Here is a 26902-nt window from a genome sequence, read left to right on the forward strand (position 1 = left end):
ACGAGAAGAACGTGGCGCTCATCAACCAGACGCTGGAGAGCCTCACCGAGTACTGCCAGGGGCCCTGCCACGAGAACCAGGTGCGGCCGAGCGGGGTCGGGGGTCATCCCGCCGTGTTGTCGGGAGGACTCGCTGGGGAGTCACAGTGCGCTCGCCGCCCGTCGGCCCAGGCGTTGCCCTTGAGGCCGTCGCCAGCAGTGAGGAGGGGTCGCCTGTCACAGGTGTGGGCTTGTCCTCACGGGGCGGGGCTCGGCTCGCTGTGACTGCCCGCTCTGACTTGCGGGGGCAGATAGTGAAGGCGGAGTTAAACCAGGACCGGGAGGCGGGGCCCAATGCTGTGCAGGAGCCAAAACGTGGCTCCCTGGTGGCAGGAGGGTCGGGCCGGCTGGAGGAGAGCCCGCCCTGCAGGAGGCAGCCTGATGGTCACACGGGGACCTGGGAGGCTCAGGCTTTGACCCCGAAGACATTCCCAGGGGAGGAGGACCCTCAGCTTTGACCTTTTGACCTTGGCCTCTCCGGAAGTAGATTTCTGGACTGGACCGCTAGTTTCCTGAGAGCAGCCGCTGCCTGTGGACGGCGTCCCGTAGTCGGGAGACGGGTCACTCGTTTTTATCTGCGTGGGGGAACCAGGAAACTGCTTCCTCTGTCACAGCCTCCGGTCGGTGCACGTCCGCCTGAGACGGAGTGGGGAGAGAGGCTGGAGCCCCTCGGAGGGAAGACGGGGCCTGGGACCCAGACTCGGTCACACGCCCGGTTTCCCTTCCGAACAAAGGCTGTGGCTCCAGCGCCGTTTGGTCAGACACGGCCGCATCGGCTCCAGCGCAGGGGCTTCCCTGCTGTTCGGTTCCTCTGGAACTAGAGATGGTGTCTTTCATTTCACCACTTCCTCCCCGACCACTGCAGCCCTCCCCGGGTGCTGGCCGTGTCCCATAGCAGCTCGGCCCGCTGGCCCCTGGCTGCTGACCAGCACATGCGTGCATGGGTGTGCATGTGTGTGTGCACATGTGCATGTGCGTGCCTGTGTCTCCTCAGAACTGCATCGCCACCCACGAGTCCAACGGCATCGACATCATCACGGCGCTGATCCTCAATGACATCAACCCGCTGGGGAAGAAGCGCATGGACCTGGTGCTGGAGCTGAAGGCAAGCGGCCGGGTGGGCGGGCGGGCGGGCGCCTCGGACCGGGCTGGGCTGTGGCTGTGGCTCTGGCTGTGGCTCTGGCTGCGCTGGTCACCCGGGCGCCACGGGGAAGCTGACGGGAGATGCCGGGCCCGCGTGGCACTGGCTGCACGCGGCACGCAGCCCTCCGCTTCCCTGGAGGGGCCTGGGCAGGTGGGCACACACGGCCAGCACTGGCTGCCAGGGCGAGCGGGCACACAGCTGACCGTGTGGACCCGCTGCTGCCCTACCAGAGGGTCCCCTTTGCCTGCACAGCCTCCAGGGCGAGGCTGACGGCACCTCTGACCACACCGCCCTGGGCACAGGGGGCTGGGCCGCAGGTGCCCCGACTCCGTCTCTGGGAGACACACGTTTAAACGCCCACTTTCCGCTAGAATCGTACCCGGTAACGCTGGGGAGAAACGATGCCCAAACAGATACGTGTCTTGGACCCCGCCCGGCAGTGCAGACGTGTCCGGGCACAGGGGGCGCTGCCCGCCTGGAGCGGGTGCTCTTTCATGTGCTGGCCCGTGCCCCCTGGGACCGCGCTGTCACAGCCCCGGCCCTCACAGCCGCCCATGCCCGTCTGTCCCCCCCAGAACAACGCCTCCAAGCTGCTGCTGGCCATCATGGAGAGCAGGCACGACAGCGAGAACGCCGAGCGGATCCTCTACAACATGCGGCCCAAGGAGCTGGTGAGCCTGTCTGGGCGGGGACCGCACAGCCCAGAGCCAGGTGCCACCCGTGCCCAGCTCGCCCCCTTGTGGGTGACTGACGCCCTCGGGCTTTCTGGAACAAACCCACGTGGCAGGGAAGCCAGACGTGTGCAGGCGGGTGTGTGCACATGCAGGTGTGTGCACGGGCGTGTGCTCTGGGCCCCACACCCTGTGCAGCTCGTCTGTGCAGTTTGGTGTCAGAGAGAACGGGCGGGAGAGCGACCTGTCTGACCGGTGTCGGCACAGCGTGAGCCGCGGGCTGCCGGGTCCCGGAGAGCCTTCCTGTCCGACATCCGTGCGGAGGCCAGCGCCTTCCCGGCCGCCACGGCAAGCAGGCCCTCAGGCAGCGCGGCCGAGTGCTCTGTCCTCACTCGTGCGCTGACCCCACCCTGAGTGACAGGCTGCTTGGCAAACAGCCAGGCCCTCCCTCGTCCCAGGCTGGGCCCGGAGGGACCGAGAAGGGACGGGGGAGGGGCTGCTGGGCCGGTGGGGCCGCTGAGCAGGTGGGCAGAGGAGGTAGGTGGGCAGGGGGAACGGGGGAACAGAGGGGCAGGTGAGGCAGGAGGCAGATGCAGGGTGTTCTGGGAAGCGAGCTCTCAGGTCACACCCCAGCCCTGGCCTCTCACGTCCGTTTCCCCGAGTAAACGGTGTGAGCCGGACGTTCCCTGAGAGGCCAGGGGGTCCTGCGGACGGTGCTCCTTTCATGTGGGCTGTGGGTGGAAACGGGGTCAGAGAGCCGCTTCCTCGCTGCCCCCAAAGGCCCGGTTTCCTGTGTGTCTTCCCTGAAATGACACGGGGGGGCGGGAGGCGGGGGGTGGCCGAGGAAACGGGGAGGGGGGAAAGGCTGGCCGCCGCTCTCATCTGCGTCACGTTTGCCCTGAGTCACCTTGGGAGCCCCTGTCCTTCCGGAGGACAGAGCGTGGGCACAGGGGCCTCCTGTCCGGGCAGCGCAGGTGCCAGCACTTCCGCGTCAGTGGGAGTGGGAGTGGGGGCTGCCTGTGGCCACGTGGAGACAGAGTCCGAGGTGTGTCCACGCCTGATGGGAGGTGCTGAGCCTGGCGAGGAGGGGCCGCACCACGGGTGCTGCTGAGGGCAGCCCGGGGTCCCCTGCGGCGCCAGGCTGGGGTCCCCGAGGGCACCAGCCCGGGTTCTCCAACAGGGCCAGCCAGGGTCCCTGACGGGAGCCGTGTCCCTGTCCTGTCTGCAGGTGGAGGTGATCAAGAAGGCCTACCTGCAGGGGGAGGGCGAGGGGGAGGCGGAGGAAGGAGAGAATGAGGAGAACGGCGAGGACGGAGCGGCCTCACCCCGGAACGTGGGCCACAACATCTACATATTAGCTCACCAGGTACGCCCGCCCAGCACGCCCCTCGCTGCCGGGACCCTAGCCCGTGGGCCCCCCTCCTCCACGCTGGGGTCATGTCCCTGGAACACACACACACACACACACACACACACGCTTCTAGCAGCCCTTGTGCCGGGCAGGACGCGGAGACGGGTGATGACGGGCTGGAGACACTTGAAGGAGGGTCAGGGTCTTACGAGCATCGGGGGGTCTGTGAGCCGTCACGCCCAGCGGCTGCCTTCACGGCCAGCGCCCCCGGGACCAGCCTGTGCGGTGCCTTCTCCCTGTTTGCCTGGGGAGGGGCGTCGCCTCCGCCCGGCTCCCGGGCGCCGTGGCGTCATCCTCTGCCCGGTGCCCGGGCTCTGGCGCCTTCCCCACGGGTGTGGCCGTGAGGCTGGGCCACGGGCCTGTCCCCCCCCCCAAAGGTCAGGAATTGGATGTAAGTGGAGATGGTGCTGGGCCGAGGTCGCAGGCGCTGCCCTCAGCTCCTCCACCCGTGGCGTTGGGCCACCGAGAGGCCCCTGCACGGAGGCCTGGGCTGGGCAGGACCCCGGCGTGGCGGGACCGAGGCCTGGTTGGGACACCGCGCCCGCCTGTGTTGCAGCTGGCGCGGCACAACAAGGAGCTGCAGAGCATGCTGAAGCCGGGCGGCCAGGTGGACGGCGACGAGGCGCTGGAGTTCTACGCCAAGCACACGGCGCAGATCGAGGTGATGGCAGGTGCCCGGCCCGCGGGGGCTCCAGAGGAGGGGCGCCATTCCCAGGCGAGGCCGTGCCCGCGGCGGGCTCTGACCAGGCCCCGGGGCGCGCAGGAGGCGGGACAAGCAGGGGCCGGGGCCCAGGCTGGGCCCGTGGGGCGGAGGGGGCTGCTCACGCTCTGCCCGCCCCCAGATCGTCCGGCTGGACCGCACCATGGAGCAGATCGTGTTCCCGGTGCCCAGCATCTGCGAGTTCCTCACCAAGGAGTCCAAGCTGCGCATCTACTACACCACCGAGCGCGACGAGCAGGGCAGCAAGATCAACGACTTCTTCCTGCGCTCCGAGGACCTCTTCAACGAGATGAACTGGCAGAAGAAGCTCCGAGGTGGGTCCCGCCGGCCGGGGCGGCGCGGGCTCCCGGCGGGCACACAGTGGGCACACGTGTCTCCCAGGGAGCAGAGCTGGTGTGATCCTGACACCCCCACCGCGGTGAGCGCGGAGTGCAGGGGCTGCCTGCTCCCCTGCCCCGCCCCTGCGTCCCTGCAGCCCAGCCCGTGCTGTACTGGTGCCCTGAAAGGTGGGGTGTGGGGGCTGCCCGCTCACCTGCCCCTCCCCCTCCCCCGTGTCCCGCAGCCCAGCCCGTGCTGTACTGGTGCCCTGTAAGGTGGGGTGCGGGGGCTGCCCCCTCACCTGCCCCTCTCCCGCGTCCCGCAGCCCAGCCCGTGCTGTACTGGTGCGCCCGCAACATGTCCTTCTGGAGCAGCATCTCCTTCAACCTGGCCGTGCTCATGAACCTGCTCGTGGCCTTCTTCTACCCGTTCCGCGGCGCCCGGGGAGGTACCTGCCTTCGCTCACGCCCCCCCCCCCCCCCCGGAGGTGCTGCGGGGAGGCTGCGACCTGCACCCCGGCACTGACCCTGGAGGCACCCAGACAGCAGATAGGGCCACAGGGACCCCTCGGACAAGACGAGGTGTCCCTCCTGCAGGTTTAGCTGGGAAGCCCTGCCTGGCTCACTCAGGAGGGAAGGGCACGCGGCCTCCCCCGGGGCCTGCTGGGAAACGGCCTCAGAGGCGGGGAGACACGGAGCCGGGCGCACAGCTCGGAGGGCAGAGCCCGGAGGCAGGTCCCGCCCCGCTGCTGAGTGGTCGGGTGGCCTCGTCCCCCGGCCTTCGCTGAGCGACGGGGACGCAGGTGTGGCAGCGTTTGAAACGGGCTCTGCGGGAGTCACGGGGGCCGAGTGTCAGCCACGTTGGCTCCGCTGTGTAACCGGCCGTCCGGGGCTCCACACAGCACCCCAGGGGCAGGGAGACAGCCCGTGTCCGCGCTCCGCCCGCTGGGGAGACAGAGCCTGTGTCCGCGCTCCGCCCGCTGGGGAGGCCGGCCGGTGGCAGACGCTGGCGGTGTGGGTGGAGCCCCCGTCCCCGAAGGCCCCAATGCAGACGGGGACCTGCACCCCCGTGTGCCTTCCATAGAAATTAGACATTTAGGGCTCCCGTCGCCTTCCCTTGTGAAATGTGACGCAATCTGACTTTTACTTCTTTTTTGTTGTGTGTCCTGAGGTTACTTTGTCACTGAATTTTTTTTTTTAGAACGAAAGAGGGGGGAGACAGAGAGAGAGAAACATCAATGTGAGAGAAGCACCCCAACAAAGGTCAGGGATCAAGCCTGCAGCTAAGGTCTGCCTTTGACCGGAATCGAACCCCGGACCTTGCAGTCCACAGGTGGACGCTGTATCCACTGAGCCAAACCAGCCAGGGCCGTTTTGTTTCTTGAACAAGCGCATGATGGGCGCGTAGGTGCTGAGCGAGCACTGGGAAAGCTGTCCCGTGCGGACGCCCAGGGGACAGAGCTGAGAGAGCGGCCCGGGGCTCCCGGGGAGATGGGTGGGGGTGCTGCCCCCAGGGGCCGGGAACTGAGACCTCTGAGCTGAGACCCAGGGGCCGGGAACGGGCAGGTCTCCCGGGGGAAACACACGGCGGGACGGGAATTGGAGCCGAGCGCCGGGCCATGCAGCCGGGGGGTGGGGGAGGAGGCACGCGGGGCCCACGCCGCCCGTCCCTGCGCCGGCTGCGAGCGGCGCCCGTGACCGCCTGTCCTGCAGGGACGCTGGAGCCGCACTGGTCGGGGCTGCTGTGGACGGCCATGCTGGTGTCGCTGGCCATCGTCATCGCACTGCCCAAGCCCCACGGCATCCGGGCACTGATCGCCTCCACCATCCTGCGGCTCATCTTCTCCGTGGGGCTGCAGCCCACGCTCTTCCTGCTGGGCGCCTTCAACGTGAGTCCGGCCCTCCGCGCCTTCCCCTCCGGGGAGGCAGGGGTGGAACGCACCCGAGTCCCTGCCTTTGCTTTCCCCGTGGAGTCCGGAGGGACGGGAAGCGAAGTCCCGCTCTGTCCTGCCTCTGACGGGTGGTTTCAGAAAACGCTCCCTCTGAGCCTCGTCAGCCCCGTCTGTGCTCGTGTCCGGGTTCTGTCGCACACGCATGCCGCTTGGTCACATGGCCCCTCAGTCTTTGGACGACCATGTCGCTTGGGCCGTGCCTGGGAAGCAAAGTCACGAAATGGGGGCTCCCGTGGGCTCAGTGGGCGCTCGGTGCAGAAGGAGGTGCGGGACACACACACGCACGCACACACACACACAGTCGGGCTCACACGCCTGCCCTCCCGCCCCAGGTCTGCAACAAGATCATCTTCCTGATGAGCTTCGTGGGCAACTGCGGCACGTTCACTCGCGGCTACCGCGCCATGGTGCTGGACGTGGAGTTCCTCTACCACCTGCTCTACCTGCTCATCTGCGCACTCGGGCTGTTCGTGCACGAGTTCTTCTACAGCCTGCTGGTGAGCGGCCGGGACCGGAGGGCGCCCTCCCTCCGCCCTCCCGTGGGTGTCAGCCCTCCCCCCGCCCTCCCCCGCCCTCCTCCTGCCCTCCCGTGGGCGTCAGCCCACACCGAGGGCATCGTCCCCAGGGTCCTTAAAAGGATGGGATAGAGAACGCACCCTGAGTCCCTGCCTTTGCTTTCCCCGTGGAGTCGGGAAAGGCAGGGCCTCGGGGCAGAAATTGGCATGAGAGAGACAGCGATGGGTGGCCTCCCTCTCATGCCCTGACCGGGGCCCAGACCCTTGACCCTTCTGGATCTGGGGGAAGATGCCCTAACCACTGAGTGAGACTGGCCAGGACACAGACCTCTCCTTTCCATTGCGATGGCTGTGCCTGTGGCTCTAAGACCGGAGGTGCCGTGGTGGGAAGGGAAGGGCCGCCTGTCTCCTCGGTGACGTGGGGCCTGTGCCGGCCGCGTGCGCAGCCCAGAAGGCCCATCACCGTCTGGCGGCCCCAGTGGCGCTCCCTTGCTGGGTGACCTTTGACCCACATGGGCTTTGCCTCCGGTACCTCCCGGTGGCCGAAGCCCTTCCTTGCTTCCTTTTAAATTCCCTACTTACCCCGTTGTGCACATGCCCCCCCCCCCCACAGTCTCACCGTACAGCCCTGAGCTCTGTGCTCAGCCCCTCGAGACTGACTGCACCCCGAGCACCGCTCTCGTCTCCCGCCCCCTTCTCTGGTGACGGCCCCCTTTCCCCGTCTCACCCTGCGCTGCGGGGACGGGCACGGAGCAGAGCGGAGTAACCGCCGGGCGCACCCCCTCGGGGCCTCTGAGCACCCCGTCGCCTGTGTCCCCAGCTCTTCGACCTGGTGTACCGGGAGGAGACCCTGCTCAACGTCATCAAGAGCGTCACCCGCAACGGGCGCTCCATCATCCTGACGGCCGTGCTGGCGCTCATCCTGGTCTACCTCTTCTCCATCGTGGGCTACCTCTTCTTCAAGGCCGACTTCCTGCTGGAGGTGGACCCGCTGCCCAACGACACTGCCCTCCCAGGTGGGCGGCCCCGCGGCGAGGGCCCCGAGGACCCCCCGGAGGGCACGGCCGAGCCGCAGGGGCGCCCTGGTCCCGGGCGGGAACCGGGAACCGGGAACGCAGGCCGGCCTCTCGTATCCGGGGCACGGGGGGCCTCTGGGCGCGGGGGCGTGCGGAGCCGGCACTGAGCCCACACACTTCGGCCCGTCCGCCACGGGCACGGCTTTTCCCTGAGATACCGTGACCTGTCAGGCAGGCTGGGCGGCGGGGGGCGCCTGCCGCGAGCTCGTCCCTCACCGTGTCCTCTCCCCCAGACACCGGCGAGAGCCTGGCCAGCGAGTTCCTGTTCTCGGACGTGTGCCGGGTGGGGGCGGGGGAGAACTGCTCCTCGCCGGCCCCTCAGGAAGGTAGGCCCCCCCAGAGGCGGAGCTGGTGCCTGACGCTGGGTCAGATGGAAGCGGGGCCTCTGCCCACACATGAGGCCGGTGGCCGAGGGGGAAGGCTGGGGAGCCGAGGGAGACGGGGGGAGAGAAGGCTCCTTGGGAAGAAAGGTCGGCTTCTTGGATTCAGCCAGGACGTCCTGAGGGCCCTCTGTCCACCAGGGGCCGTGGTACTCTAAGATACAGTGACATGGGGGGACAGGGGGCGGGGCGGGCGGGCAGGTGGAGGTCACCTGAGAGCTGTTAACGCTGGGAATAAGGATGGAGCACGGAAGACAGGCACCCAGCCTCAGTGCAGTGAGAGCTGTCACCAGGAAGTGACAGCTAAACCAGAACAGTGGACAAATCAGCAAAGGCAGAGGGGCAGGCATCCTGTAGAGCACATGTGTCAAACACAAGGCCCGCGGGCCAAATCCAGCCCACCAGGCCTTGCAATGTGGCCCGCACTGCGCTGTCATCACTGCACTCCACTGTCAGTTTATGACATTGTCAGTTTATAACTGTTCAGTAAACCATTCGGCCCGCGATTTAGGCTGGATTTTAGATTTTGGCCCCTTCTCTGATTGAGTTCGACACCCCTACTGTAGAGGGAGCAGCCCGTTGGAAGGCTTGGAAGTAGAATTCAGCAGGTTTAGGGAGGTAGGGTTTATGAGGAAGAAGATTAGCAAGAAATGGAGCCGGCAAGGTTGGCAAAGGGTCAGATCACAAAAGGTCTTACATGTCAGGCTAAGGAGGTTACACTCATCCAGCGGGTGATTGGGAGTTGTTGAAAGCTGAGTGACATGATGAGATGTATGTTTCAGCAAGGCTGTTCCCTCCGCAGCTGGAGAAAAGAGTGAAGGCAGAGGGGTCACTGCTTTTTTCCTCCAAAAAGCAGTGGACAGCCTCCAGCATAAAGCGGTTTAATCAGAGGAGCCATTCTAGCATGCTGCCAGGCGTAGGCCTACACTCGCGGTGCGGAGCCTGGGGGCCTCGCCCTCAGTGGAGAGGAGAGAGGCTGTGGCTCAGGGTACGAGCAGCTCCTCTGAGGTCAGACACCTGCTCGGCGCTGGGGCTGGAGTTCCCCCGAGAAGGACGGGGAGTGTTTAGATTCCGAGGCGGGAGGGCAGGTCTGGCCTGGCTGCCTCCAGGAGGGACTGCTGGAGGAGGGAGCAGGGGGCAGGGATGGAAACAGCGCCCTGGGCGTCAGCCTTTCCAGAGGAGGCGCGTGGCGCTCGGGTCTTCACGTCCTCTCTCTCTCTCTCTCTCTCTCTCTCTCTCTCTCTCTCTCTCTCCCTTGCTATCTCTCTCTCTCTCTCTCTCTCTCTCTCTCTCTCTGTCTGTCTCTCTCTGTCTCTGTCTCTGTCTCTCTCTCTGCCTGCGTCCGCAGCGCTGCTCCCGGCCGAGGAGCCCGAGCAGGACAAGGAGCACACGTGCGAGACGCTGCTGATGTGCATCGTCACCGTGCTGAGCCACGGGCTGCGCAGCGGCGGCGGCGTGGGCGACGTGCTCAGGAAGCCGTCCAAGGAGGTGGGGGCCGGGGCCGGGCCGGGGCGGGGCTGGAGCACAGGCAGGAGCCACGCAGGGTGCAGCACCTTCCCCTCCGTCCGACCGCTGGCCGTGCGAGGGGCTGGTCCCGTCACACGCGAGTGACCGCTTCCTCCACCCCAGCTCCCAGGGAGCTCCCTGCCCGTGCGGGCCCAGGGCACTCAGAGAATTCACAATTTATTGATTTTATTTTTTTAAATGTATTTTTATTGATTTCAGAGAGAGGGAGAGGGAGAGAGAGAAACATCAGAAATGAGAGAGAATCACGGATTGGCTGCCTCCTGCGCGCCCCACACTGAGGATCGAGCCTGTAAGCTGGGTATGTGTCCTTGACCAGAATTGAACCTGGGACCCTTCGGTCCACAGGCCGACGATCTATCCAGTGAGCCACACTGGCCAGAGTGCACAACTTAGGAGGTATGAAAAGAGATACAGTGGTGGCCTTTTTAAAAAAATATTTTTATTGATTTCAGAGAAGAAGGGAGGAGGAGAGAGATAGAAACAGTAATCATGAGAGAGAATCATTGAACAGCTGCCTCCTGTGCGCCCCACACTGGGGACTGAGCCCTGACCGGGAATCGAACCATGACCTCCTGGTTCATAGGTCAACGCTCAGCGAAGTGGTGGCCTTCTTAACAACGTTTGCCCTCCCGTTTACGTTCCGCTCGAGAAGCTGACGGTGATGTGGTGGGGGACAGGGGACTGCGGAGCGGGGTGGGGCCTGACCGCGCCCTCCTCCCAGGAGCCCCTGTTTGCCGCCCGCGTCATCTACGACCTGCTCTTCTTCTTCATGGTCATCATCATCGTGCTCAACCTCATCTTCGGGGTCATCATCGACACCTTCGCCGACCTGAGGAGCGAGAAGCAGAAGAAGGAGGAGATCCTCAAGACCACGTGCTTCATCTGCGGTGAGCGCTCTGGGCGGGGCCTCTGCCTGGGCGGGGGCGGGGCCTCTGCCTGGGCGGGGGCGGGGCCTCTGCCTGGGCGGGGGCGGGGCCTGTGTGGACAGGAGCAGGGCTGTGGGATGGACCTGAAATGAGTGCATCTCGGGGTCTTGTCACTGGGCTGCCCTGAGCGACTCCCGCCCCACCAGCACGTCCTCCTGTAGTCAGGCCCGTCTCTGAGCCGAGTGGCTCCCTGTGATGTGGTGCAGCACATGAACCCCTCCGCCTCAGGTGGCACTCGGGAGCTGGCTCAGGTGCCACCAGGCCAGGACCACACGGTGCAGGTGACAGTAGTGAAGGTCCGGGGAGAGCGGGTGGGCCCCACAGCCATCTCAGTGACCACAGGACGTTCATGTTACCGGCCCTGTGGGCCAGGACATCCATGTAAACTAACTGTGGACAGACAGGCTGACAGGGCCCGGGAGCCCGCCCTCCTGTGGACAGACGGGCTGACAGGGCCCGGGAGCCCGCCCTCCTGTGGACAGACGGGCTGACAGGGTCCAGGAGCCCGCCCTCCTGTGGACAGACAGGCTGACAGGGCCCGGGAGCCCGCCCTCCTGTGGACAGACAGGCTGACAGGGTCCAGGAGCCCGCCCTCCTGTGGACAGACAGGCTGACAGGGCCCGGGAGCCCGCCCTCCTGTGGACAGACAGGCTGACAGGGCCCGGGAGCCCGCCCTCCTGTGGACAGACAGGCTGACAGGGCCCGGGAGCCCGCCCTCCTGTGGACAGACAGACTGACAGGGCCCGGGAGCCCGCCCTCCTGTGGACAGACAGGCTGACAGGGCCCGGGAGCCCGCCCTCCTGTGGACAGACGGGCTGACAGGGCCCGGGAGCCCGCCCTCCTGTGGACAGACAGGCTGACAGGGCCCAGGAGCCCGCCCTCCTGTGGACAGACAGGCTGACAGGGCCCGGGAGCCTGCTGGGCTGCTCACGCCGCCTTCCCGCCTCCGCAGGCTTGGAGCGGGACAAGTTTGACAACAAGACGGTCACCTTCGAGGAGCACATCAAGGAGGAGCACAACATGTGGCACTACCTGTGCTTCATCGTGCTGGTGAAGGTGAAGGACTCCACGGAGTACACCGGCCCCGAGAGCTACGTGGCCGAGATGATCCAGGTGAGCGGCCTCTGGCCCCCGCATCGCACGCCGACACCAATGGCAGGGAGCGCCGGGATGGGGCCTGGCTCTGGCCTTCATCGTCCTCCCGGTGGCCTGCAGAAGCAGCAGGCGGGCGGTGCACCCCATTTCACAGGAGGAAACACTGAGGCTGGGGCTTAACGAGGCCCTTCCGGATCGCGGGTGTTTTTTGCCTTAACCAAGAGCTGGCCCGGCATAGCCCAGCACGGCTGGCCCTTCGGGGGGACCACGTGGCGGAGGGGCCGAGTCCCGGTTAACCCCTGGCCCCTGGGGGGCGTGGCGGCCGTGTTCTCAGGGCACGTGGAGGCACCACGGGGTCCCGGCAGCTGTCCTTGGTGGCCACATCGAGGGAGAGTGGGGTGTGCATGTTAAAGGGGAAAGACGGCTCCCAGAACCACGGCCAGACTGGGCACCCACGCCCAGGTGACTCATCGCACGGCGTCGCTCCCTGAGGATCACGCACTGAGCGTCCCATCCATCATCCCGTGGCCGGTGCGGCTGTTCCCACGGCCACGTAGACAGCACGCTCCCCGCCCTCTCTCTCCCTCCCCCCTCACCCTCCCCACACACACTCACAGCTCCTCCCAGGGTCCCCGGTGCTCCCCCCGTGTGTCCCTGCCCTCTGCAGATCCAAGCTGTCAGGGACAGGGAAGCAAAGTGGCAGTGGCCGCCCAGCCACAGGTCCTGGCGCAGCCCCAGGGGTGCTCTGGGGTGAGCAGGGTGCTCTGGGGGGTAGCGGGGTGCTCGGGGGGGAGCGGGGTGCTCGGGGTGGAGCGGGGTGCTCTGGGGGGGAGCGGGGTGCTCTGGGGGGTAGCGGGGTGCTCTGGGGTGAGCTGGGTGCTCTGGGGGGTAGTGGGTGCTCGGGGGGGAGCGGGGTGCTCTGGGGGGAGCGGGGTGCTCGGGGGGAGCGGGGTGCTCGGGGGGGAGCGGGGTGCTCGGGGGGAGCGGGGTGCTCGGGGGGGAGCGGGGTGCTCTGGGGGGCAGTCAGGAGCCCGAGCGCCTGGAAAAGCTGTGCTGAGACCGTGTCAGTCGGTCAGGAAAGCCCTTTGCAGCAGGTCCCGCAGGCCCGCCTGCAGCCGGAGCTGAGAAGCTTCAGCAGCGGGCCTCGGCAGCCTCGCTATCTGGTTTGATAAGGCGGAAGCACAGCCAGGAAACGGTGTGCTAACAAGGGCAAAGGGCAGAACGGGAACCCAAAACCAACATGTCACGACCTCTGCTTAGCTGGGGAGCCGGCTGGGTCTTGCACCTTTGACCCCCGAGAGCGGGAGCCGCGCTGTCAGGCCTGCAGGCGGCGCCCTGCAGAGTGGCCGCGGCCAGGGCTCCGGGGAGGCCGGGCTCAGGCCGTGCAGAGCTCCTGGGCCTCAGGCACGGGGGCGCGTGCAGGGCGGAGGGCGGCGGAGGCAGCCTGAGGAGGGCATGGACGGCGTTGCTCACAGGGCTCAGGGTGTGCCCGGGCCCCTCCTGCCACCTGCCCTGTCTGCTCCACCCGGGCCCTCTGCTCGGTGAAGGGCTGGATTTTATCCTGGAGCCCCAGGGGCCGCCTGCCCACCCTGGGCGGCTCCGCCTCCCACCCCGCCGCCGTGTCCTGGGGCCCCAAAGCCCTCACTGTGGGTGAGGACCCAGCCCTCTGCCCTCTGCCCGACTCCCAGAATGCACCGGGGCAGGGTTCAAGAACACGGCGAGGCGGGGCGGGGGGACTTGGCAGGTGCCCAGCGGCCGGAAGCAGCTGTCAGCGTCTCGCCGCCTCCCCACGGCCCGCCCGCCCCGTGCCCCGGAGCTGCTCACTGTCCTCCATCCAGGCTGCCCGCACACCCTGCCCTGGGTCCCGGGTCCCGAGGGTGCGAGTCACCCTCCCCACGCACTTCCCAGGGGCCGCCCTCCGCCTGCACCTCCCGTTCCTCCGCTCCTGCCTCCGGGTGACCCCTGTGGGACCGTGGAGGGCTGGGCGTGTCACAGAGCGTGTCTGCAGAGGGCCACGGTCTCCCAAGCAGCCGACCCTGAGGCGGGGCAGGCATCGGTGGCCCCAAGTGGCCCCTGGGCCGTGCACAGTGTGACCAGCAGGAAGGCGGGTTCACAGCCGGACATCTGCCCCTCGAGTCTGTCCAAGGGCGTGACCTCGGCCCACCTGCTGCTCCTTCCCGAGTGCAGACCCCCTCCGTGCCCCCCCCCACGCCAGGCCCCCCCCACGCCAGGCCCCCCCCACGCCAGGCCCCCCCCACGCCAGGCCCCCCCCACGCCAGGCCCCACCCCACGCCCGGGCCCCACCGAGGCTCCCGGGCCACCACACCGTCGTGGCCTCTGCTCGAACGGGGGCTGTCCTCGGAGCCAGGCTGCCGGGCCCTGTGCCTGGGTGTGGGGCCGTCCCTGGCCCGGGTGGGACTAGCGTGCTGAGTCCACGCTCGGACGCTGCCTCCTTAGACCGAAGCCCCCGGCGCGTCTCTGGGGCGGGAGGGCGCGGAAGACGCCGGTTCAGGTGCAGCCCTGGTCTCTGCCGGTCACACAGTGGACGGGCTCTCGGTTCTATTCTGCGGAGCCAGCGAGCGGCCACAGCCTCTGCCGCCTGGAGCTCCCGCCCACGGGGCAGCTTCCGCATGGGGGGGTCCGTGCGGGGGCAGGGGTGCAGTGTGGAGGCAGCCAGTCGCGCTCTCACATCCATGCTTCTCTCCCCGTCCTCCCTCTCCTTCCTGCCTTGCACTCTAAAAACCAACAGAAAAAATATGCTCTGGTGAGGATTAATGAGGAAGGCAGGCAGGCCTGGGGAAACCACCATAGGGGCCGAACGCCACCCTGAACTCTGGGGACTGGGTGTCAGCTGAGACGCCCTGCGGGGAGGTGCCAGCAAAGGCCGTGAGCCAGCGGGGAGGGGGGGTGCTGGGCCCCGGGTCTCCGTCAGGCGTCCCCAGGGCCGGCCTGCCCTCACCCTGCTGGGTGGCCAGCCCCACCTGCCTCCTCTGTGCCCTCCTGCGGCCTCCCCGGGGCTGGGGGGCACCTGGGACCAGCCGTGCGGCTCTCGCAGCCCCTGGGCCGGGAACCACCGCCTGAGGCCGGGGACCGGCGGCTCTGCAGCCGCTTCTCGGAGGATTTCGTCAGAGCCGGCGGCCCTCCCTGCTGCCGCGACCTCCCTCCTGAGATCGCCCTGGAACGGCGTGGACTGGCCCGGTGGACGGGCGGCCCTCCCCGCAGCTGAGTTACGTAACTGCTGCCGGGGAATATCCTTCCGGCCCGAGCCGCCCGCCGGCGAGACGGGAGCAGCTGCGCGGAGAGAGTGTCTGGAGCCGCGCCCGCCGAGGACGGGCTGCCCGGACACGGTGCCCCAGGCTGACGCCCGCGGCTCTCCCAGGCTGGGCACTGGCTCCCTGCCCCGCGGGGTGCTTGCCTCAGGGACCCTCCTCACAGCCCTGTGCCCCAGGCAGAGCCAGGCTGCCCCTCCTGCCCCCTCCGCCCCGGGCGCTGTCCTTCCTGCCGGCACTGTCGTCAGGGCTGCCATGGAAACGCACCCGGACCTGCGGGGATCACGGGTGGGGCTTGGGGGCTGGCCGACAAATTCCAGGGGTGGGACCTTTTTTCTTAATTACGGAACTGTTTCACAGCAGCTCTAGGAGTGCAGACAAACGGAGCAGAAAGTGCGGCCTTCCCTCCCCGTTCCCTTGGTGACACTGTGTCCCTGCGGCGTTTGCTACAGCAGACGAGGCCACGTAGACACATTGTGACTGGCTGAAGCCACACCACGGTTCACCGCTCCGGCGGTGACAGGGTCGGCATTGCAGCCGGGGGGACACAGAGGTCACGGAGGAGAGAAAGGGGGCCGGCAACCTCAGCCGAAGAGGCAGGGCCGGCCCACGAGGGATCTCCTTTCCTCCCCTCCCCCCACCCTCTGTGCCGGCCTCATCACCCCCGCCCCCCACCTTCTCCTTGTGTCCGGAGTCCGGACCGGTTCAGTACTCTGCTTTTGCTAAATGCGTGACCCGCACAGGAAATGGCGGTGCCGAGCCACTGGCCGGCGTGTGATCGGTCACGGCATCTCGCCCGAGCGGCCCTGGGCTGTGTCTGGCTCTGCCTCTGCCGTGGGGACAGCCTCACTCGCCAGGCAGCGGGCCAGTCTGCGTGCTCAGTGCCCCGCACCCGCGCCCGCCCATGGGAGGGAAGGATGGCCTGCCCTCCCCACCTGTGGGCCTTTCCAGCATCAGTCCTGGCCCCGCCGGCCTCCCCTCCCCCCTCCCCCCTCCCTCCCTCCCTCCCTGGCACCGGCAGTCGGTTGCCATCTGAGCTGACAGGCTTGCCCGCTGGGTCTGCCCAGCGCCTACTCTCCAGGGCAGGAAGCCCACAGCAAACAGTCTGCACCTAAGACCACCTCCAGGGCCTGGCCGCCGCCTCTTAGCACAGCCCCCACCGGCCTGGAGAGGACAGGCTTCCCAGAAGGAAAGCTCCTCTCCCCTTCCCTCCCTCCCTCCCTCTCCCTCCCCCCTCTCCCCCGCTGCCTCTCCCCCGCTGCCTCTCCCCCCTCCCTTCCTCTCTGACTCTTTCACACACACACCCTCCTCTCCCTCCCCCCCCTCACACCCCTCCCCCCTTTCCAGTCAAGGACAAGCTGGGCTGTGGTGCCGCCCCCGTGTCTGAGGCTGGCGCTGGCCTGCGGGACTTTTCCAGCTTTACCTAGAAGAGAGCTAACCAGAGCCGAGGCTGTGGTCAGCCAGCTTCTGGCTGCGGCTGCGGTCGCCGTGTGCTCTGACACAGGAAGCGGCTGTGCCGGGAATGCCGGCCTGCCGGCCCGGCAGACGGTGCCTAATGACATCGGTATGCGCGGTGCCACAGCCAGGCGGCCGGGTGCACTGGGGCGGCCAGACCCGGCGACACCTGCTCGGGGGACCCAGAGCCGCCCGGCCCCACCCTCCGACCACACACACCCCGGGATGAGTTCACGTAGTAACATGACTTTCCCAAAAATGCAGCCGAGGCCGAGACCCAGACGGTTTTGATCTTGGACAGACGGGAAGGCGGGTTCTGCCGACGGCCACCGGCCCGGCCTGGCTGCTGGCCGCGGGCGCAGGCGGCCGGTCGTGCCTGGCCGAGCTGGAGAGACGGGAATGGGTGCGGTGGTCTCTGCCTCACAGCACAGGGCGGGCTCCATGCAGAGGGGTCCAGGGGTTCAGAGGGGTTCTGGGGTCAGAGCCACATGGAATTGAATTGCTTTTTCTTTTAAATTACGTTTTTATTGATTTCAGAGAGGTAGAGGGGGAGAGAGAGACATCAGTGATGAGAGAGAATCATGGATCGGCTGCCTCCTGTACGCCTCCCCACTGGGGATTGAGCCCACAGCCCAGATATGTGTCCTTGACTGGCATCAAACCCAGGACCTTCAGCCCGCTGGCCGACAGCCTATCCACTGAGCCACACTGGCCAGGGTGGGAAATGCTCCTTGGTTCTAGCCCCCAGGTGCTGTGTGCGGGTTGAGGTCTGATGTACAGCCCCAGGGGCTCCCAGGGCCTCAGGCTGGGAGCCGCCCGCAGGGCAGGGCCGGCGGTGCCCGCAGCTGGGCTGTGTGTGGGGGTCGGGGAGGCCCCAGCTCTGCGTTAGGTGTTGGTGTTGGAAGCAGAGGGGGACCTGCCTGTGCGGAAGGGACGGGATGGCCACGGCTTGTGTCTACAGCGCGGCGCGGAGGCCGTGTCTTTGGGGTCTGAGGTTCCGTTTCCTGGGACGAGGGCCAGCTGGGAGACGAGAGGCCGGGTGGTGGGTGACGGCGGGGACACACGTGCACAGGTGCCCTGGGCGGCCGTGTGCTGCAGGCTCGGGTCTCCCGAGAGGTCACACACAGGCCTGTGGTCTGCAGAGCCGGCTCCCAGGGCAGCTGTTTGGAGATCGGGAGCCCTGTCTGAAAGGCGGCTTTCCCGGGTTCACCGTGAGAGGATCCTGGGAATTCAGTCCCGTTGACCGAGTTCAGAGGGTGTGCATCCGCCGGTGCTGGGCTCCGAGCGGGCCGCGCGGGGGGCAGGACGGGGTGCTGCGGCCCCGGCCTCGCTCCTGGCGCTGACCCGCGCTCTGCCCACGCGGTTCTAGGAGAGAAACCTCGACTGGTTCCCCCGCATGAGGGCCATGTCCCTGGTCAGCAGCGACTCGGAGGGCGAGCAGAACGAGCTGCGCAACCTGCAGGAGAAGCTCGAGTCCACCATGAAGCTGGTCTCCAACCTCTCCGGCCAGCTGTCCGAGCTCAAGGACCAGGTAGGAGAGGCGTCCGCCTGTGCGCACCGTGTATACACACACACCACACACACACACACACACCACACACACACACACACACACACCACACACACACACACACCACACACACACACACACACCCCACACACACACACACCCCACACACACACACACACACCCCACACACACACACACCCCACACACCACACACACACACACACACACCACACACACACACACCACACACACACACACACCACACACACACACACACCACACACACACACACACACCCCACACACACACACACACACACACACCACACACACACACACACCACACACACACATGCGTGGTGAGGGCACGGTGCCCTGGGGCGCGGGATAGAAAGGGTCAGAGGACAGACACTCAGCCCATGTGCCTGCCACTGCCCTTTGAGGGTCAGCCTGTGGCCGCCCCTTCAGCGCCCGCGGACGAGGCCCTCAGGTGACAAGGAGCCGATGGGCCTGCGGCCTGGGGGGCTGCCCCAGGGAACTCTCCTGGACACACAGCAGACTCGGCCTTTCCGGTTCTGCCTCCGCCCTCACGTGTCCTCACGCCTCACCAGGACACCTGTGAGCCACCGTCCTGGTCCCCTCGGTGCCCAATACCTGACCCTGCTGAGTGGCCGCAGGGGCCGGGCCGGGCCGGGCCGAGGAGGGACAGTGGGCGGACGGGCATGCGGGCACTGCCGCCCAGGCCCAGGGTCTGCAGGGGCGCCAGCTCCCGCCCAGTCAGCGCTCTGCCCGGGGAGGGCAGGCCGCCGGGGGCTGCGCGGGCCCTGGGTGTGGGTGCACCAGAGGCTGCGGCTGGCCCCGGCGCCCAGGCCGGCGTGGTCGGGCGCTGCGGGGGCTTTTGTGTTCCATGTTCTGTCTCGCGTGGCTGACACAGGCTGCGCCCTGACTGCCTTTCACGGAGACTGTTCCAATGCTCAGTCCTCTGTTTGAAGAGCCGTAGGTTCAGAACTGCCGGCACGCACCCAGATGTGGGAGGCAGACATGGCCATTGGGCACAGCGGAGCGGGTGCGGCGGGCGCCTGTCAGATCCGGGGGTGGCTCCCGGGGGTGGTATTAGCGTCTATGGAGCGTGAACTGCTCGGCCCCGCCCTGAGTCTCTGTTGGGGAGGCTGCCTCCCCCGTGTGACCTGGACATTGAACTATTCCTGCCCTGGCTGGTGTGACTCAGTGGATAGAGCGTCAGCCTGCAGACTGAAGGGTCCCGGGTTCGATTCTGATCAAGGGCCCGTACCTCGGCTGCAGGCTCCTCCCTGGCCTGGGTTCTGGTCAGGGCTCATAAGGGAGGCAGCCAATCGATGTTTCTCTCTCCCCCCCTTTCCAGCTCCCTTCCTTACACTCTCTAGCAATAGAAAAAATATCCTCGAGTGACGATTAAATAAAAGTAAATCAATCGATCAGTATTAAAAAGAAGAAATTGAACTATTTTTTCTCAGAAGATGTTCAGGCCTCAAGGAGCAGGTGGAGACCAGCAGTCCGTGGTCAGGGGCTCGGTCCGGCTCCCTCTGCCTCCTTTTGAAGGGCCGGGCTGTGGGGGTTTCAGCGCAGCTGCACTTCGTTGGGGAAAACGGCTGCTTTCGGAGGAACCAGGGACGGTGCTTTTGGTTCGAAGCAGACGTCACTGCAGAGGAGGGAGCGCCCGGCCAGGCCACACAAGGCCCTGCCACGGCCCGAGGGGGAGCGAGTGAAGGTGTGGCCACGCAGAGCGGGCTGGGTTTTAAGGGACGGTTTGTGTGGCCTGAGGATGGCGGCGTAGATGTCACGTGGCCCCGAGAGAGATTCCCGACTGAGAGACACAGCCACCACCGACCGGCCAGCACGGCCTCTGACGTCTTAAGGGCGATGAGAGAATCCGTTTGCCGGCCGGAGCTGGAGCTGCAGTGGGTTCATCACTCGCTGTGTCCTGCTCTGGTCAGCACCCAGCGCCACGGACAAGGGCAGCCTCTTAGTGTAAAGGCTCCTGGTGCCCACGGGGCTGTTCGCCGGCACAGCAGCGGGAGGCGAGGCGGCGCCGGGGGCACAGGCAGAAGCGGGTGGGGCTGCTCTGCTCTGCCAGAGCCGGCTCAGCTGCTGTTCCAGTGCGGGCGCTGCCCTCACCCGAGATGCGGGCACCGAGAGTGATCCCGCCCCGTGTGCCCCCCGCTGGGCGGGCCCCTCGCCTCCGCCGGTGTGCGGAGCAGTGACCCTCGCTGGCAGCAGGAACGGTTTAGGCCGAGAGGCCCCCCTCCCGCCCCCGCCCCGTGGAGGGCACTGCCCTGACACCTCCCTACGGGCTCCCCCTCGCCTGAGGGGCCGCGGGGGCCCGTGCAGTCCTTACAGAGCTGAGGGGGAAGCCGCCTTTCCGGGAACCTGGCTCCTGGGCAGACACTGCCTCCTCATCGTCACAGACGGCATTTCCCAGGAGCCCGAGAAGAGGACTCTGGTGGAAACGGCTGAGTTTTCTATAAGAAAAGGCCTCTTGTTTCCTTGGGATGTTTTGTACCAAAAATTAGTCCAAGCAAAAACCAAGTTTAAGCATCGGCCACATAACAGACACTGTCCTAGGAAATGCACACACACCTCCTGCCGTCCCGAGAGAGGCATTGCCCCTGTGTGGAGGGGGAAACTGAGGCAGCATCAAACCCTAGGGAACAGGTCTGATCCCAAAGCCCACGTTCCTCTCCCTGCTCTGCCCCAGTCCCTCGGACTGAGGAAGCGGAGGCCCCGTTAGCTAACGAGCATCTCACACGTGAGCCTTCTCACCTTCACGGCCTTGGCCGCCCGCACCCAGCCCAGGGCTGGGACCGATGTCATTCATGCAGAGAATTAAGTCTGTCCCAACACCGGGCGCACCAAGACACCACCCACGGCAGAACCGAGGCGGGGAGGGGTGCCAGGACTGCCCCCGCTCTGCGTGGGGAGCGAGCACGGAGCTCCAGGCCTGGGCCGGACACGCGCTCTGCAGGAAGCGCGCCTCCGGGGGGCCTGCCCGCCGCTGGGAGGTGGGCGCGGGGAGCGTCCGCGCGCCCGGGCCTTCCTGTGTGCCGCCTCCCCGCGGGGGCCGCAGGCCGTGCTCCGGGTGTCCCGGCCCGGCCGCCCCGAATTCCCCGCCTGCGTGTGAGGTGCAGCCTGTGTAGAAAGTGGGTTTCAGAACAAACCGTAACCACAGAGGTAAACCCACGGCCGCCGGGGCTGACGCACAGGAAGCGTCTGGCTGATGAGGAAACTTTCTGACTTTCCAGATGACAGAGCAGAGGAAGCAGAAGCAGCGGATCGGCCTCCTGGGACACCCTCCGCACCTGAACGCCAACCCCCAGCAGCCGGCGTGAGCCGGCGGAGCGCCCTCTGACGGCAGGGCGCCGGCCGGCCGAGGCGTCTGTAAATAAACTCCGTTCGTACTGGATGTACATGATCGCTAGCCTAGAGGTGGGATGTACCTATTGTAATTCGAGTTGGCACGGTGACCTTCCGTTTGTGCCAAGAAATATTAAAAATGCCTTTTTTGGAAAGGACTACAGAAAGCACCTGATTTGCACTTGAACCAGAGAATAGATTTAAAGCTATAGGACGTGTATTTTGTATTTAAATCTAGAGTAGCCAGTATTTATGTTTTTTATAAACTGTGCAATACGGATTCCGAGATCACAGTGACCCTTAGCCCCGGGTCCCGGAGGGAGCCGTCTTTGAAGCTGGTGTTAATACGATGTGACACATGTCCGATGATGCTGCTGCCAAAACACGTGCTGGTGCGCGCAGGCCCGGCGGCCATGCCACGGAGGCGCCTGTGGTGGCGCCGTGGGCCGTGGCCGTGGCCGTGGCATCGGCGCCCCACGCCTCCGAAGCGGCAAGCCCGCCTTCATTGTAAGAGCAACTGTAGCTTCAAAGATCCTTTTAAGCTTCTGAATGGATCGTTGAAACTGTTCCTAAGAGGTAACCTAGAGGCTCAGGCGTTAGCTTGTGGCGTTAATAGACGTGCTTAAAGGGGTAACGCATCCTGCTGCCAATCGGTGAAGCTCCCGGTGAGTGTGGGTGTCTCGCTGTCAACACGCCGTCCGCTGCTGGTCTCCGAGTATCTGGTCCCAGCGGCAGGGGCGGCTCTCCCTTCCCGCCCAGCGCGCTGCGGGGCTGCGGGGCGTCCCTGCGCCCACAGAGAGGGCGTGGCGCCCGCTAGCCGCCGTGGTAAACACGGATCGGTTTTGTCTGTCGCGTGAACTCTGCTGCGGATGGATGGAGAGTGAGAGGAACCTTGCGTATCTGTTGCTGAGTTTTGTACCTGGAATCATTTTATAAGAGACACTCTGCAAAAAAAAATTTTGAAAATGTGTTGAGAACAGAGTTCCAAGGAGGGAAGTCTGTAAATGCCTGTGTGAGGATAATATTTAATAAACGATGCAGACCACAGCGTGGCTGGCTGGTGGCTTCCTTACGTGCGGCTGCTCGGTCGTGTTTTGGTTTAAAGCACAGCTGGTTGGTGAGCAGGTGAGTTCAGAGCCACTTACCCGTCCGTGCAGACACTACAGTGAGCAAAGTGACCGCCACCAGGCAGCCCAGGCCCTCGCACGCACTGGACCTCGGTGGCTGTCCGCCGTGGCCGTGGCCAGGGGCCTGCGAGCCTGAGGGTCTCACAAAGCTCCCGCCTTCCCGGGGAGGCCTGCCCTCGTGCAGGCCGGGCGAGGCGAGTCTCCCTGGCTTCGGGCAGTAACTGCCATTTCACTTTCTAAACATTGGAGTCAGTGTCCTGGGCTTGTGACCGAGTTCCTGCCCCTTCCCTGTGGTTCTCGGTCTGCGGTTCTCACTCGCCGTTCTGGAAATGATAGCTGACCTGCGCTGGGAGGCTGCCCTGCCGCCCGGTGTGGACGCAGAGACACGGCGTGCGGCAGGCGCTGGTGTAAATGTGGGCGCTGTCACGGGCAGCCGCTGTAGCCACCGCGCGCAGTGACAGCCCAGGGGCTCACCCGGGCTTCCCAGGGAGCCGAGTCCGCTCACCAGGAACGGGCTCCGGCCTGACCCCCGCGGGCGTGCACGTTGCTGGCGGGGGCACCGCCTGTGGGCACCGCCTGTGGGCAGACCACGCAGGGAGGCCCGGGCAGTGAGGCAAACCCTGAGGCAGGCGCCTGAGACAGGAATGCAGGAAGATGCGCTACAAAGGGGGCCCTACACACAGGAGCAAGGCGGGGTTTTGCTGAAATAATGCTTTTACAGGTTTTAAAAGCAACACGTGCTTGGAAGAGGCTGGAGTGCTAGGTGGCCATCAGAGTCAGCCTTCAGACAGGGGCTGGGGCAGAAGACACCTCCTGACGGCGCTGGAGACCAGCAGAGAGCACCGTGGTGTGGAGAGCGAGGCGCTGGGCCCGGGGAGGGGAGTGGGGGGGAGGCATTGAGCCCGGGGGAGGGGGAGGCGCTGGGCCCGGGGAGGGGAGTGGGGGGGAGGCACTGAGCCCGGGAGAGGCCGAGGCACTGAGCCGGGGGGAGGGGGGGGAAGAGGGCAGGGAGGAGGCCAAGGCACTGGCCTGGCCGGGCTTCGAATGAGCGCCTCCCGCTCGCGCCTCCCGGGCTCCTGTCCTCCCCTCCCAGCCCTGCGGCCTCCCTGCCGGCCCGGCGTTCCCAGCCCTTTCCCTGGGGACCAGCCGGACTGTGAGACTCAGACCCCCTAAAATCTGTTCACAAGCCGATCTCATGCACACCTCTCGGCCCCTGCGGCGGTGAGAGCGGATCCCCGCACGGAAACCCGCAGGAGGTGCTGACGAGCAGCCGCTCCGGCCTCTGCGCATCATGTCAGCGAGGCCTCGAAGGCTGGAAATCCCCCTGAAGATTTCGATTTCACAGAAAGTACCCAAAATTCCACCACTTTTGCATCACAAAGGTTTGCCAGTTTTGAGTAAAATGCTGTGTGGTTTTGTGGGCGGCAGGACCGCCAGGCTCCCCGGGTCCGCGGGCCGCACAGGCGGAGCCCTGGCCGCTTCCCAGCAGACACCTCCCCGGGCTGCGCGCCGAGCTCCCGCACCTGCGGGCTCACTGGGCGCGGCCCCGTCTCACACACACACACACACACACACACCCCACACACACACACACACACAGACACACACACCACACACTCACACACACACACACACACACACACACCCCACACACACACACACACACACACCACACACACACACACACACCCCGCACACACACACACACACACCACACACACACACACACACACACACACACACACCCCGTGAGGAAGCCACGCAGTCCCTCCGAGCTCGCATCTGCTCCTCTGATAAAACGAGTCCCAGCTCACCCTGTGTCACATTAAAAAACAGCGCCCGGCCAGCACGGCTCCAGGACTGAGCACCGACCTCTGACCCAGCAGGTCACGGTGAGATTCCGGTCAGGGCACAGGCCCGGGTTGCAGGCTCCATCCCAGTGTGGGGCGTGCAGGAGGCAGCTGATCCATGATATTCTCTCTCATGGATGTTTCTACCTCTCCTTCTCCCTCTCTGAAGTCAATAAAAATATACTTTTTTAAAAAAAAAAGAAAAAGAAAGAAAAAGCAAAACCTGGCCCGAGAAGAGCCTGGCGGCCCTGAGGATGCTGTGGGTCATGACGAGATGAGAGAGAACGCTCGCACCTCGGGGGGAACTGCGAGCAGAGCCCCCGGAGGGAGGCGCGGTCCCCGCCCAGAGGAAGCCTGCGGGGCGGGAGGAAACCCCCGGGGTTCTGGCGGCAGCGCCCACAGCAGAGTGCGTGCGCGGGAGCCCCCGTGGAAACTGGGCCAGCTGCTGCCGGTGCCCTCAGAGGGCGACGGGTCCCTGCCAAGAACAGAACTTCCGGCAATCCCGGAATCCAGCCCGCTCGCTCCGGAACATAAGCAAGCTTTGGAGTCCGTTCCCACAGGCCGGTCCTGTGGCAAGCTGTCCTAGAAGCCTCTGGGCCACCTCTCCGGTGTGGCTCAGTGGATAGAGCGTTGGCCTTCAGATTGAAGGGTCCCGGGTTCGATTCCGGACAAGGGCATGTACCTTGGTTGTGGGCACATCCCCAGTAGGGGGTGTACAGGAGGCAGCTGAGTGATGTTTCTAACTCTATCCCTCTCGCCTCCTTTCTGTAAAAAAAATCAATAAAATATATTTCTTTTAAGTTCTCCAGGAGAAAACAGGTTTGTGAGAAACGGGAATGAGGTTTGGGTGCAAAGTGTCCGTCTCCTTGTGAGCCCACGGGGCAGCTTGGAGGATGGGGGGAAACTGTGTCCTTTTTTTCCAAATTTGTTTTTATTGACTTTTAGAGGGAGAGAGAGAAACATGGATGAGAGCGGGACATTAATTGGCTGCTGCCTGCACACCCCACACTGGGGATCAAGCCCACAACCGGGCATGTGCCCTGAGCGGGAATCGAACCGGCGACCCGCAGTGCCCGGGACTGCACTCAGCCAACCGAGCCACGTCAGGGCCGTGACTCTGAGCAGGGCTGTCCCCCACTGAGGAGGCTCGTGAGGAGAGGCGAACCGTGTCCCGTGTCTGGCTCACACCCCACGCGTGTGACTTCCCGTTCCTCGGCCTCCCGCCGGTTCCCTTTTCTCATGCCTGTCCCTCCCCGCAGGCCCTGCGTGACCAGCGCTGCTTTCTGTTCCTGCCGGGGGACCCCGGGCCGCCGCCCTCAGAGGCCTGGTCACGTGCTGAACGGGTCCCTCTCGTCCGGGTGGGGCCTGACCTCCGTGCGAGCCGAGCTCCCGGGGAGGAACAGCTCGGGGCCTCCCCGCACGGTTCTCACGCGGACCAGGGCTGAATTCAACGGCGACTTCTGTTTCGCTGTTTTTGTTAATCCTCAATCGAGGGTATTTTTCCAGTGATTTTTAGAGCGAGTAGAAGGGAAGGGGGGAGAGACATCTATGTGAGAGACACGTCAACTGGCTGCCTCCCGCATACGCCCTGACAGGGGCGAGGGGGGCTGGGGATCCAGCCTGCGACCCAGGTACGTGCCCTTGGCCAAAATCAAACCCTCAGTCCGCAGGCGACGGTCTAACACTGAGCCGCACCGGCAGGCCGAGTTCTCTCTCACACGTCGTGGAGAGAGGTTTTCTCGGGGTGAGGATGGTTTCTGTCCGTGGTGAGCTGCCATGGGGCAGGCGCTGCCCGGTGCTGACCTGGACTCCCCGTCCAGCATCCTGTGAGCTCGTGGCTCACACGTCCCCGGCAGAAGCCCCGGGCTCCCCTTCATCGCCCCAAGGACCCTACGGGGGTGCTGACAGCTCCTCTGTCCCTTCCGTCCGGAGTCCTGCCGGCAGCCCAGCGCCCCCCGTCCGCCCCGTCCCCTCGCTTCTCCCCAGAGCGGACGGCCCTCTCCCCGGGCGTCTCAGCAGGCGCTCTGGAGAGCACCCCCGGGAGGACCGCACCCACGGGAGCTCTGCATGTGCTCCCGCCCCACCTCCCTGCCCGGAGGCACCCTCCTCTCCAGCCTCACACAGGGTCCCCTCCCCCACACCGTCCCCAAAACAAAATACAAGCTTCCCATCAGCTTCAGGCACACCCCGAAACGATCTTCATCAGGCAGAGCCATCTCAGCCCGGGGCCTAACGCTCCCATCTAGACGGCCCTGACCAAACCAAAGGGAGGAAGAGAGTCCGACTCCGAGCCGCCGCCCTCACAGCAGATGCTCTCCCTGCTCTCTCCCTGCCCTCCTCCCCCCCCCCCCCCCCCCGCAGGGAGAGCCTCCGTCTGAAGGCCACGTGGTGGCAGACCGGAAGGGCAGACCTGGAGGCCAAGGCCAACCGCGCCCACACGGCACTGCCCGCGCGGGGCCGGGCCTCCGTGCCCTGCCCGCCTGGCGGGAACAGCCGAGACGCAGAGGGAAGCGGGCACCTCCGGGTGGG

At 65.7% G+C, this 26902-nt stretch overlaps 1 protein-coding gene across 7 annotated transcripts in view; it reads left to right on the forward strand.

The window, feature by feature from the left end:
- The window catches only part of ITPR1 (inositol 1,4,5-trisphosphate receptor type 1), a 135574-nt gene extending 113132 nt beyond the window's left edge, over positions 1–22442 (forward strand). For all 7 annotated transcript variants that reach the window (XM_084902238.1, XM_084902239.1, XM_084902241.1 and 4 more), the window contains 16 exons: positions 1–80; positions 1033–1143; positions 1758–1853; positions 3082–3219; positions 3821–3925; positions 4107–4299; positions 4629–4751; positions 6016–6191; positions 6587–6751; positions 7590–7785; positions 8079–8171; positions 9574–9713; positions 10474–10639; positions 11631–11791; positions 17867–18028; positions 21285–22442. The exon at positions 1–80 is cut by the window's left edge and continues 121 nt beyond it. In XM_084902238.1, the coding sequence (XP_084758364.1) occupies positions 1–80; positions 1033–1143; positions 1758–1853; positions 3082–3219; positions 3821–3925; positions 4107–4299; positions 4629–4751; positions 6016–6191; positions 6587–6751; positions 7590–7785; positions 8079–8171; positions 9574–9713; positions 10474–10639; positions 11631–11791; positions 17867–18028; positions 21285–21371 (2192 nt within the window). In that variant the 3' untranslated portion in view covers positions 21372–22442. The remainder of the gene's footprint in view (positions 81–1032; positions 1144–1757; positions 1854–3081; positions 3220–3820; positions 3926–4106; positions 4300–4628; positions 4752–6015; positions 6192–6586; positions 6752–7589; positions 7786–8078; positions 8172–9573; positions 9714–10473; positions 10640–11630; positions 11792–17866; positions 18029–21284) is intronic.
- The last annotated feature ends 4460 nt before the right edge of the window (positions 22443–26902 follow it).

The sequence above is a fragment of the Pipistrellus hanaki genome (assembly GCF_964339955.1).
Source record: "Pipistrellus hanaki genome assembly, chromosome: 13".
Taxonomy (NCBI): Eukaryota; Metazoa; Chordata; class Mammalia; order Chiroptera; family Vespertilionidae; genus Pipistrellus; species Pipistrellus hanaki.